The sequence below is a fragment of the Daphnia pulicaria genome, chromosome 6 (genome assembly GCF_021234035.1).
Source record: "Daphnia pulicaria isolate SC F1-1A chromosome 6, SC_F0-13Bv2, whole genome shotgun sequence".
Classification (NCBI taxonomy): domain Eukaryota; kingdom Metazoa; phylum Arthropoda; class Branchiopoda; order Diplostraca; family Daphniidae; genus Daphnia; species Daphnia pulicaria.
This window is the reverse complement of record NC_060918.1, coordinates 21700291-21711520: the sequence shown is the minus strand read 5'-3', so window position 1 is coordinate 21711520 and position 11230 is coordinate 21700291. Positions and strand designations below refer to the sequence as shown.

Sequence of the window (11230 nt, the reverse complement as noted above, 5' to 3'; positions counted from 1 at the left end):
ACGTGGATCTATTTGAAAATGAACACATGTGGAGGCAAGGACGTGTGGCCCAATGGATAAGGCGCCTGCCTACGGAGCAGGAGATTCCAGGTTCGATCCCTGGCACGTTCAGTTTTCTTTCTTACACTTATCTTTTTTTATTTCCTTAAGTAATAAAGGATGACTTGATAACGGCCCAGATAACGTAATAGACACAATTTCGGTGAAACTGAAGTTACGTTTGAAGTAGGACTTTGAGAGGTTAGATAGAAGTTAACTAGAAATTCAAAACAAAACCTATATTTGATGAATGAAATTTAACTGAACCATTTTTTTTATAACAAATGAAATCAATATTAATTCAAATGATAACAAAAGTTGGATATTGCGGAAGAAAATTTCTGAACGTGCCAGGGATCGAACCTGGAATCTCCTGCTCCGTAGGCAGGCGCCTTATCCATTGGGCCACACGTCCTGTGTGAGAACGCGTTTTTTTTATAAATAAAAACTTGTACTTTTGGTCGTGAAATATTCCAGTTTTCACACGTTGAAAACATGTGCAGATTCTATACTATTTCGAGTATTTTCCGTCCTTCACAACATTGCCCTACATGTGAACAAGAAATCCCAGAAATTTCTCTATTTTAAAACATTCTGCCGTTTTAATACTGTTTTTAAAAAAGCAATTTAATTTGCGAACTTTGTAAATGGAATCAAATTTTTTACACTTTTCTTCAAATGCAGGCCTACTCCTTATTCACTGAGCGCGATTGAGCGTTGGGTCTAGAATCTATGATAAGGCGTAGTTTTTATTCATAAGGACTACTATTGAAATTCATGCTGTTCAAATGATTACAGAAGCTATAATTGTCGACGTGCGTTTTTTTTTTACATAAAGCCTCTACAAGACAATTATTTATTTGTTACTTAAACATGTAATACGCATCTAATGTTACTAATTCTAAATCTGCAAAAAATAAAATTTAAATGATTAAAATTAAATTTTTTAAACATTAAATAACATAAGAGCAGGTGAAACAAAATGAACGTGCCAGGGATCGAACCTGGAATCTCCTGCTCCGTAGGCAGGCGCCTTATCCATTGGGCCACACGTCCTTAGAAATTTCAGCTTTTTTAAACTGAAGAACCCATTTCATGGTATGTGGTGGCTCCTGAAATGGTAAAATTTAAACGTGCCAGGGATCGAACCTGGAATCTCCTGCTCCGTAGGCAGGCGCCTTATCCATTGGGCCACACGTCCTGAAAATCGCCTTTCTTTTCAAAAGCTAAATTCCATTTTAAAGTTTGTGGATGCCCTTTAAAACAGGCAAAATTTGAACCTGCCAGAGATCGAACCTCTGGAATCTCCTGCTCCGTAGGCAGGCGCCTTATCCATTGGGCCAAGATCCACGGTTAAAATAAAATCATAATAGTTTCAATCAAATAATATTAAGATTAGCGATTTCTATTGCCATCAGTGCGTACATTTAGTTCTACAGTTGCCCTCCTAGGAACGTCTTGGTTACAAACATTTTCAATGGATTTTGAGGTATTACCGTAAACTTATTTGCGATTAAATTAATTTGTGGACTAGTGATATATAGTGATATTTGTAGGATGTGACTAGGGTATTCAATACGCCAAAAAATGGGATCTAATAAATACGCAAATAGCTTTATAAAGTGGTTGATTGATGTGTTGAGTGAGACATGGATAATTGGATATCGCCATCGTCAATAATTCTTTATGCTGTTAATCCACGTAGTACTGATTTGATCAAGGGAAACGTGTTGTTTCCACAAACGTTGTTGAAATCGTCACAGTTGAGATCGAAGATCATAACACCACCGAAGTAATTACTCCTAATCCACCTTGCCTACAAGAAAAAAGCGTTTCATTTTAATAATAACAAATACTACTTATTTAAGGAAAAAAATGATTCTAGCTAGTTACCTTTTCTTCTAAACTTTGTTCATCGTCGTATGAGATCCAGGTTCTTTTATGATATGCGAAGGGAACCCTGCTTTCTGCGTCAAACTCTCTGATTCCACCGTTGGCAAGAAATTGGCACACAACTGGATATGAGATCTGCCCACCAATACCTACGGTGCCAGCACCTATTGCAGGGGCGTAGAGACCATGGAAATTCGGATTGTATAACCTGTAAAGATGAAGCATGTAAATCATTATGGGATTTCGGAGATTTTGAAATAGAACAGATCATTTACTCACTGATATGTTTGTCCGTAAGTCGGTAATCCTATAACTATTTTCTCTCTGGGCATTCCCAGCTGAACCCAATAAAATGAGGTCCAGTTTAAATTGACGGTGCTAAACATGTTCCATTCATCTGAGCGAGGGTAGAGCGGTGAGTTATGACCCGTTAGAGGAAGGTACCATTTGAATGAGTGAAAGTCGTAACCCATCAAGGATACAAAATCAACGTATTTCGCCATTTGAGCCACACGATAGCTTCGATCTATAATTGATTTCGAAGCGGCCACAGCGACTGATATCGTGAGATTATAGACAGGATTCTTGTAAACGTAGTAAAGTTCTTGCAGCAACATTTGAAACATAAATCTCTCTTCGAATGGCCTGTACCAAGCGGGGAATTCCCAATCAACGTCGATTCCATCGAATCCGATTTTTTTCAAATACTTGGCTGAATTCACAGCAAACTCTTCGCGATCTTCAAGTGTTTGAACAACACCGTGGAATCCTAAATCATTGCTGGCTCCGCCCACAGAGAGCAAGACTTTCAACTCTGGGGCTGTTTTCTTCAATCCAATGACTTCTTTGTAAATGAATTCATCTTTGTCACCTATGGGAGTCAGCAATCCACCAGAAATTTGTGCAAAACCGATAATGATATGAGTGCAGAGGGATACATCAATGTGGCTAGGACGAAGATCGGGCCATTCATCTGTAGGTACTGTGTAGTAGCACACTCTTCTAAAACTGTGATTAATTTGTTGCTGTTTTCTTGTGACATGGTACTTTTTTGGGCCATGGAGATGTCGATTGTGATGTCTTGTTGCTCTACTGTAAACTTCTTGGCGATAAAGTCGATTCGTTATTCCTGGAAGAAATAGTGTAGCGTTCTCCAAGTTCCACTGGTGTACAGGAGGCCCTGAAAGGCTTGTTAGCTTCGTTGAAGTGAAGCCTAAAAACGTCAAGCTTAACTTGGACATAAATCCGTAAATAACGAAAAGAGTACACAGCACAATAGCCATGCTGAGCAATTTTGAGATCATTGTTATCGTCATTTTAAACTGTATACTAATAGAAAATAAAATGAACCCGAATCACATCACCATTAGCGAGAACTATTTTTCTTTAATCAGTTGTCAATATTAATATTATTCCATTTCCCACTCCCCCTCTGATTATCTGTCAAAATAGGACGTTGCCAAAATTTCGCTATTTTGAGACGACGCTGCAATAAAAATGAAAATATATCCGATATTGATTCAGAAGTACAGCTACTCATTAAAAATTTTCAAAAAACTAACATTTATAAATTTAGAATGGAATAATTAAATAGATTTCAATGATTATGCTCTTATTTTAAGTAGGCTGTTAAGGCTACAGGTGGAAAGGTCTCAGGTGAACTTGCGCCAGGTGGCAGCAGTATCGGTGCATTCAAAGCACAAGTTTTGGGAGTGGCGTCTAAATTTCTGTGTTATTTTGATCGATTTTAACTTGGTTTTTTAACATTTGTTTTTGATAATGATTTGGACGAGAATAGCGGCCGTATTGGTTGCCAACTTTTTTATCATCGGTAAGATTATTAATACATATTTTCTTGGTTTTTTGTCAGCCAACATCTGGACGTCCTGTCATCGATAACATTTCATTTCTTCCTTAGTTACTGGACAACGATTCCCTACCATTTCATACATCTCTCAGGAGAAAGTAATTGACATTGGTGGATCCATTGAATTGGAATGCTCAGTGCAATACGTCAGAGATTTCCCTGTTTTGTGGATTAAAATAGACAATGTTGACCCCTCCAGGACTATCCCACTTTCCACTGGCTCTAACCTTATTGTTAAAGACAGCAGGTTCAGCTTGCGCTATGACCAAGCTAGCTCCACATACACACTACAGGTACAAACAATAACTTTAAAACTGATGGTACAAAATATTTATTCATAATGTTGTTTTCAGATCAAGGACATCCAAGAAAACGATGCTGGTAAATACCAGTGTCAAGTCCTGTTGACGGTGACAGAGAAAATCTCTGCAGATGTTGCAGTCTCTGTCCGTATCCCACCCATCATTTTTGACAATTCCACAAGATCTGTGGTAGTTAGCGAGGGAGAAGGTGTCAAACTAGAGTGCTATGCTGGTGGATATCCAGCACCAACGGTTAGTTGACTCAATTGTTTCATCCCAGTCATTATTTGATCAATAACTCTCATCCAGGTATCTTGGCGTCGTGAAAACTATGCCGTGCTACCCACGGGAGGTTCCCAGTACCGCGGTAACATTTTAACAATCCCAAGTGTCAGCAAAAACGACCGTGGCACATACTACTGCGTTGCCGAGAACGGCGTGGGTAAAGGCAAGCGTCGAAATATCGCAGTCGAGGTCGAGTTTTCACCTGTGATCACAGTACCTAGGTATGTAAAATTGAATTTATCCAATAGTACCTTTGCGTGTTGACATTCAGTGGCATGTTTGAAACTCTAGACCCCGACTGGGACAAGCCTTACAGTACGATATGGATCTCGAGTGCCATGTCATTGCCTATCCACCACCGGCAATCACTTGGTGGAAGGACGAAGTGCAGCTATCGAATAACCAACATTACGCGTAAGAAACCCCTACTCGGTCGGATTGATTGATTCTTATACTTGAATGATGATGATACGATTGCGTGTCTTGTACATTCAACCCAGAATTTGTCATTATAGACCATTTTTTTAAATTGTTTTTTTTTCCTCTATGTAATTTAGCATTTCACACTTTGCCACTGCCGACGAATTTACCGACACAACGTTGCGTATCCTCACGGCTGAGAAGCGCCAGTACGGCAGGTATTATTGCCGTGCCGCCAATAAGTTGGGCACCGACCAGGCCTCCGTCGAGCTCTTTGGTATGCAATCAACCCTTTTTTTTAGGACACTATGTATATTATTTATTATTTAGCATTTGCCTGACGTTTTTTGTTTGCTTTTTTTTTCAAAGAAACGGTCATTCCCATTTGCCCACCTGCATGTGGTCAGAACCTGTTCTCCGTTAGCGTTGCCGCCTCTCTCGGCGGAGTCGACATCATCCTGCCCGTCCTTTTAATTGTCTGCATGTTCCGTCGCATCTTCTACTAAAAACACAAAAAAGAAAAGGAGAAACGACGACAACTACTGGTAAATTTATTGACATTCTAACGGAAATGTGTTGATTTCTATTTCCGGCGGGCAGCGATACGCTTTCTTGAGCACATCATGACTACTCCGACCAGATCCCGTCTCAGATCAATATGTACACTTACTACGGGGAGTAGTGATGGGGTGGAAGGAGCGTGCGATGTATTTTTATGATACAACGGGAAACACCAGAGAGTGGGGGGGAGTTGTGTAATAAATCAACGGCTCCATTGAACTTCACCGGGGAAACAGACCGTGAATCTAAACTTGGCCATTTTTTCGTTATTACTTTTCTTGTTATTCCACCTTTTATTTCTCCCCATTTTTTTAATCTAATCGAAATTAACGTGAATATTTTGTTGTTGTAGAGACGGAGATTGGTTTTCGAAGATATCCGGTCCAACTTCATTGGGCATCAGAGAGCAGCAACCGGGCAACATCCTTCGATACTTTTCTCAGCATTTGTAGCACAAACAGCCATTCTTATCTCGTGCGAATCTCTTTCTCGTTTTTGTTCTTTTTCTCATCTCTGAATTGATCGTCAACGCACTGCAACTCAATCCCTCCATTTAATTTTTTTAGTTTCAATCGACAAGACAAACAAAATGTTAATCGTTCCATGTTGTGAGACACTGCTTGCAGTAAAAGAGTATGTAAAAATATGTACCTCTCGGGACAATAGCAAACAACATCAGGTACGTACATAGTATAGGGTGTTTGCACACACACACATTCCATCACTTGTTGACGCTGGTTTATTTTACCGTGTGTGTTTGTAACTGTGCAGGGATTGTCTGTTATTTTTTAATTTCGATCTTATTTTTCATTTCTTTTTAGTGCCACAACAATCCTTTGAACAAATAAAAATGTACAATAGTTTTTTGGGTTTGTTTCTGTAATGATTTATTTTGTGTGATAACTGATACGGACGAATTTATTTAAGTCTTTTAATACATTTTTAGTTTTTACTACCGCGATCAGGTAATGGATCAGGTGCGGTTGATAAAAGGTTTTTTTTCCTGTGCTGTTTAAGTTGATTATTTTCTGCTTTTCGTTATCATTTTGGGATCATGGAACGTCAACGTAGCGGTCAAAGTTAAAATTCGTCTACTTAATCATTTCTTCGAAAATTCGATTTAGCGGAAGAAATAATTAATGCATTCCATTATAATCTGGATATTCTGGAATTTTCACTGGGTATGGGTATTTTGTATTATTAATTTTTTCTCGCTGTAATCGAACTGCCAACCTCGGACTTAGCCAACTATATATCCGGTAAAGAAGGCCTGAATGCATCAGGGCACGAATCACGATGAGTCATGATCGTGAAGTATCCTTAGTGTGGACTAAAGAGTAACGATGGATGAGCAAAAATAGGTATGTAAACAAATAATAATTAGTAAACATTGCAAAGTTTGATTGATTTCAAAAGATACACAAGTAAGTCGAAAAGTATCCTTCAGAACTTTCCCTTCTAAGTTTTAACATTCTTTGTAACATTTCGGTTTAAGCAACTGTTTTCGATGTGAAAAACCGTTGCCGAAACCGACACGCTCGCAGCTCTGGAGCAGTGATAAACACGGACGGTTAAAAGCGTTCTCAAGACAAAAGTCAAATCCAACACACTTTTTATTAACTTTTATATTATGAAAATCTAAGAACAAATTTCTTAAAATCTATCTTAGACCTATCCATAATCCACTGGGTACGCCGCCTTCTCCAGCTGAACGTTAACTTAAGGGAAATAACAAAATCGGGAAAACGACGAAGAAGAAAACGAAACTTTTTTTTTTTATTAATTTTAATGGATGCAGGCTGGTTTTAGGTTTTTAGACAACGCTGCCAAGAATATATTCGTCGCAGACGACTATTGCATTATACGCATATTGTTCCGACTATTTTCGACTACTCGGCTACAAGTTAGGATTTAGAAGAGTGATCTACTGTGATAGGGTTAATCTAGAATCTAATCTAGAATTTAGCCATTATTGGTAGCTTTTAGCTCCGAAATGTATTATCGTTATAGTATTATCTTAGTAATTTGGGTCTGTGGAGGTGAGTTATTGTTATCCAACTATATTACATGCTAAGTTCAACTCCTAAAGACTCATTCAGACTAGAGCAGTTTGGGAGCTCCCCATAAGCAACAGTTTCTCCCCTTAAATAAGTTATAACGTACATCTCGCAAAACGCTCAAAATGGCTGTAGTCTGAACAAGGCTTAACATTTTTTGTGACATTATTCACTTTTATCATAATTATTTCTTGTCTTTTCGCATTTAGTTTCCAATGAGGAAACCACAAAACCAACAAACCAGCTCTTGGCTGGGTCTTCTCCAAGGGTTACAATGCCAAGGTGTGTTTAAATAAATAAACTGTAATTGATTATTTTCCTTAATGTTTATTGGAAATCATAGTGAAATAGTGACATCGGACGTTGGATCTGAAACTTTTCTGGCATGTTATATTAATGGATACAACATATCTGAAATCTATTGGTCAAAGCATGGAAAGAAACTATCAACAGAAGAATACGAGTAAGAAATGTAGTTATTTCTTGTTTTTCTCATTGGTTGTATATTATTAGTCGATTAGGCATGTTATTCCGGGAATAAATAACTGGCTCATATAATGTTTTCTTAATCTATTCCAGCATTCAGACTTTTCCTTCAGGAAAGGATTCCGCCACCACCAAGATTCGTTTTGAGAACATCCAGAAATATCATGCGGGCAACTATAATTGCCACGCGGAAAGTAAGAATGGTAGTTCCAAATCTACTGTCAGATTGAATGGTATGTTAGTCTCCTATAGAAAATCTAGTATCAACCCACTTTTATCATTTTTGACATTTTCAAAAATCCACAAGTTGTGGATGCAGAAATGAGTCCACCTGCAGTTGTTCCTGCTACGCTTACACCTGTCACCGATCAAAATCAAAACCAAGCACAGGACAACAACTACGAAGACATTCTGTGGAAATTCGGATTAGGCGCCATCGTCTTATTAGCACTCATTTTTCTCGTCGCCTTTTACGTCCTAAAGAAAGGATGTTGTTTTACACTGTCTTGCATTTCAAATGGATTGCATAAGTTAAAAGGAACACAAGGAAGGCCAGGTAATCGGTGATTGAGCTTTTACAGAGACTAAAGAATTGAAATCGTTTTCTGCGTTTGCAACATTACAAACTTCATAGATAAGAATAAGAATAACAAGGAGGTATTAGGCAAGGACGAGCGAGATGGGTCTGACGAAACCCATAGAAAACATGGTAGTGCAAATGGAGGGTCTGATCCCGAAGGTAAATTAAAAAATTGCAGAAAGAAAAATTTGTCCTTTCACTTGAATCCTAATTATTTTTGAAAACTGGACCACCTGGAACAGCTGAACTGAACGGAGTAGAGGTCCAGCCGACCAGAATGGTCAAGCAGAAGCTTTAAAAGTTTTAGGTAACTCTTCTTATTTTACTTACCATTACAGTGCTGGTCCACTTATAGAACCGCCCGATCATAGAACCATTCCGAATATAGAACCGAAATGGCTCTGCCGTGTTTCAGCGCCACCCACGGCACATTGAATAACTTGATGTTACTTGATGTTACTTTTACTCAATAAGCTTTTACGTATGGACAAAATCGAAGGTAGATGGCGATGGGATCAAGTGCTCGCATATCGAACCACCCGGTTATAGAACCGCGCACAGGCCGGTTCTATAAGTGGACCAGTACTGTAATGGACCATAACAAGTTGAGGGCATTTTTTGTCATTTTTAAAAAGGACCTGCCGGGCAGGATGTTGGGGCAGTGACACAAAGGCATAAATGAAATTTTTTTAAGAAAGGTAATTGATTTGCTTTATTATTATAGATATTTTTGTGGACTGATTCCAAGTTCAAATCTTTGTTTAGATGTGACAATTTAGATCTGCGGAAGTGTGGACTGCAGTTAATTGCTCAACTTGGTTTTCTTGTCTCACATATGTTGTATGTGTGGTACTAAGACGAATAGTTGTGAAAGGCTGCTTTAGAACCAATCTGAATTTTGTATACCCTTTTCTTCCATTTTGATCAGTAATTACGTCCCATGAAAAATGAGCTACATGAATTCCGCGGTAGGATAACTTAAACTCCTTTCTGTACAATTAATCATCCAGGTGCTTCATTCCAATTTTTTAAAATGAAGATTACTTTTTCTCGTTAGTACCACATCCCGGTTTTCGTTTGTGTAATATTGTGTAATACGTTTACGATTACACTGAATACAAATGTTTTAGTAATAGATAAGTATAAAATAGATAGTAATGATAAGTACTGTTTACAAGTGAATTTTTTCTGTGTGCCTTTTTCAAGTGAATCTATGATCAAATGAAATAAGTTCGTTTTTTAGAACAAAGTATCTACAGTATTTGAATGTTAAATCAAAATAAACATTCCTTATAAATGTTACAAGCTGGTGCAGTCCTTTTTAAAATTCCCTTATCAAAATAGTAGGGAAATTGGATCGAACTTATTTCTTGTTATTCAGTGCATCTACTTGGGTTCTATCTATGTTCTATACTATAAAATTTACTACTATCCCAGTCTGAAAGGGAATTAGATCGACCTTGCCTCATTGAAATTCAGCAGCGGTTCTATCTCAAGAATCCGGCACGCAACTCCGCAGGGATATGGAGCCGGGGAAATTCTGGCTGAAGACCTGGCGACCGACTTACTACTACGGGGGTGGTGTTGTTCAGGTGTAATGTGAAAATATTACTTACTCCAAAACTCTCCTTGTAAACAGGGGGGGGGGGGGGGGGGGGGGGGAGAAAAGAAGACAACATACCTGGCAAACCGGAACGAAAACTACTTTTTTCCTCTCTCTATTCCTAGTCAGGAGGGAGGATCATAGAAAAGTAAGAATTATGAGTAGTAATAATTCTCTCAAGCTTTTCTAGAAATAAAAAACAGTATAATTTCCATGGAATCATCCGACTGGAACGGTAAGATATCACACACCGCCGCCGTCCGTCCGTCCGTGAGCGTGTGTGTGTGTGAAAGGGGTCGCTTCTTGTTGAAGTGAGGATTTCAATGCAATCAATTCCCCATCCATTTTCTCTCATTTCAAACAAGTTTTTCTTCTTCTTTCTAGTTTATTCTTTTCTAATTTTCCCTTATATTTTCTCCCCTACTGTACACGACTTTTGGGATAGTTTTGGGACACGGTCCGCCCCGCATTAAATGGAATAAACCGAGCGTGATTACGATGATGAGCTACCTAATAAATATGCGTAACAACCACCTTGTGTGTGTGTGTCACACGCAATCGACGTGTCGTTTTATTCGCCCCTCTATAATGATCAAATACCGAAACCCAGAATAAAATTACAATTTTGTTGCATCCGTTATTTTTTCTCAATTTGTCCAACGAGTTCCAATTAAGGAAATTGACATAGTAGAATAATACATGAACCAGTCCGTTTTTCTTTTCATTCTCAAATGCTGAATGGGGGTAGTACTATCATCCCTTATTTTCTCTTTATAGCTACTAGAGGAAAGACTACTTGGGGCAGACGGAAGTCTAGCCATCAGTATCGAGTGTCACACACGAGTCATGGAAAAAAACAAAAATGGCTGGAACCGCTGGAACCACTCGCGCTGGTGCAAAATAGTCGGCTCGGGGTCTCAGAGTGTCGGGGGTCCTTTTTTCAGGCATCCGATTTCAAACCGAAAGAAGAAGTACACAACTATCATGTCTATCCGTCAAAATTTGTTCTGTGTAAACAGAGTTGCGGCTTTGTCACCTTTTGTTTTCTGCCCAAAAAAGTTCTTTTTTCTGTTTAGTCTCACCCCTCCAGGAAAGTCAAATATTAGCGGCTATGACGGCAACCCGCCAATTGGTTAA

General features: G+C 38.6%; 3 protein-coding genes and 4 non-coding genes across 7 annotated transcripts; 3 read left to right on the top strand and 4 right to left on the bottom strand.

The window, feature by feature from the left end:
* The first annotated feature begins 38 nt into the window (after positions 1 to 38).
* On the top strand, positions 39 to 111 carry Trnar-acg. The gene has a single exon. It is a non-coding gene; the product is annotated as a tRNA-Arg (tRNA).
* Positions 112 to 381: 270 nt separating this feature from the next.
* On the bottom strand, positions 382 to 454 carry Trnar-acg. The gene has a single exon. It is a non-coding gene; the product is annotated as a tRNA-Arg (tRNA).
* A 568-nt stretch (positions 455 to 1022) lies between these two features.
* Trnar-acg lies at positions 1023 to 1095 on the bottom strand. Its single transcript has one exon. It is a non-coding gene; the product is annotated as a tRNA-Arg (tRNA).
* Positions 1096 to 1167: 72 nt separating this feature from the next.
* On the bottom strand, positions 1168 to 1240 carry Trnar-acg. The gene has a single exon. It is a non-coding gene; the product is annotated as a tRNA-Arg (tRNA).
* Positions 1241 to 1428: 188 nt separating this feature from the next.
* On the bottom strand, positions 1429 to 3375 carry LOC124342705 (chitinase-3-like protein 2). Its single transcript, XM_046795826.1, has 3 exons — positions 2212 to 3375; positions 1933 to 2140; positions 1429 to 1855 (listed from the first exon to the last, which is right to left on the bottom strand). Exons 1-3 carry the CDS (start codon positions 3246 to 3248, stop codon positions 1724 to 1726), a joined length of 1377 nt encoding a protein of 458 aa, XP_046651782.1. The 5' UTR covers positions 3249 to 3375; the 3' UTR covers positions 1429 to 1723.
* A 222-nt stretch (positions 3376 to 3597) lies between these two features.
* Positions 3598 to 6165, top strand: LOC124342758 (lachesin-like). Its single transcript, XM_046795898.1, has 8 exons — positions 3598 to 3763; positions 3851 to 4092; positions 4153 to 4353; positions 4411 to 4607; positions 4678 to 4800; positions 4944 to 5083; positions 5176 to 5351; positions 5720 to 6165. Exons 1-7 carry the CDS (start codon positions 3712 to 3714, stop codon positions 5310 to 5312), a joined length of 1092 nt encoding a protein of 363 aa, XP_046651854.1. The 5' UTR covers positions 3598 to 3711; the 3' UTR covers positions 5313 to 5351; positions 5720 to 6165.
* A 907-nt stretch (positions 6166 to 7072) lies between these two features.
* LOC124342815 lies at positions 7073 to 9554 on the top strand. The gene is made up of 9 exons (XM_046795992.1): positions 7073 to 7406; positions 7634 to 7706; positions 7768 to 7887; positions 8004 to 8143; positions 8218 to 8466; positions 8545 to 8649; positions 8733 to 8797; positions 9126 to 9188; positions 9256 to 9554. The coding sequence occupies exons 1-7, from the start codon at positions 7361 to 7363 to the stop codon at positions 8786 to 8788; spliced, it is 789 nt and encodes a 262-aa protein (XP_046651948.1). The 5' UTR covers positions 7073 to 7360; the 3' UTR covers positions 8789 to 8797; positions 9126 to 9188; positions 9256 to 9554.
* The last annotated feature ends 1676 nt before the right edge of the window (positions 9555 to 11230 follow it).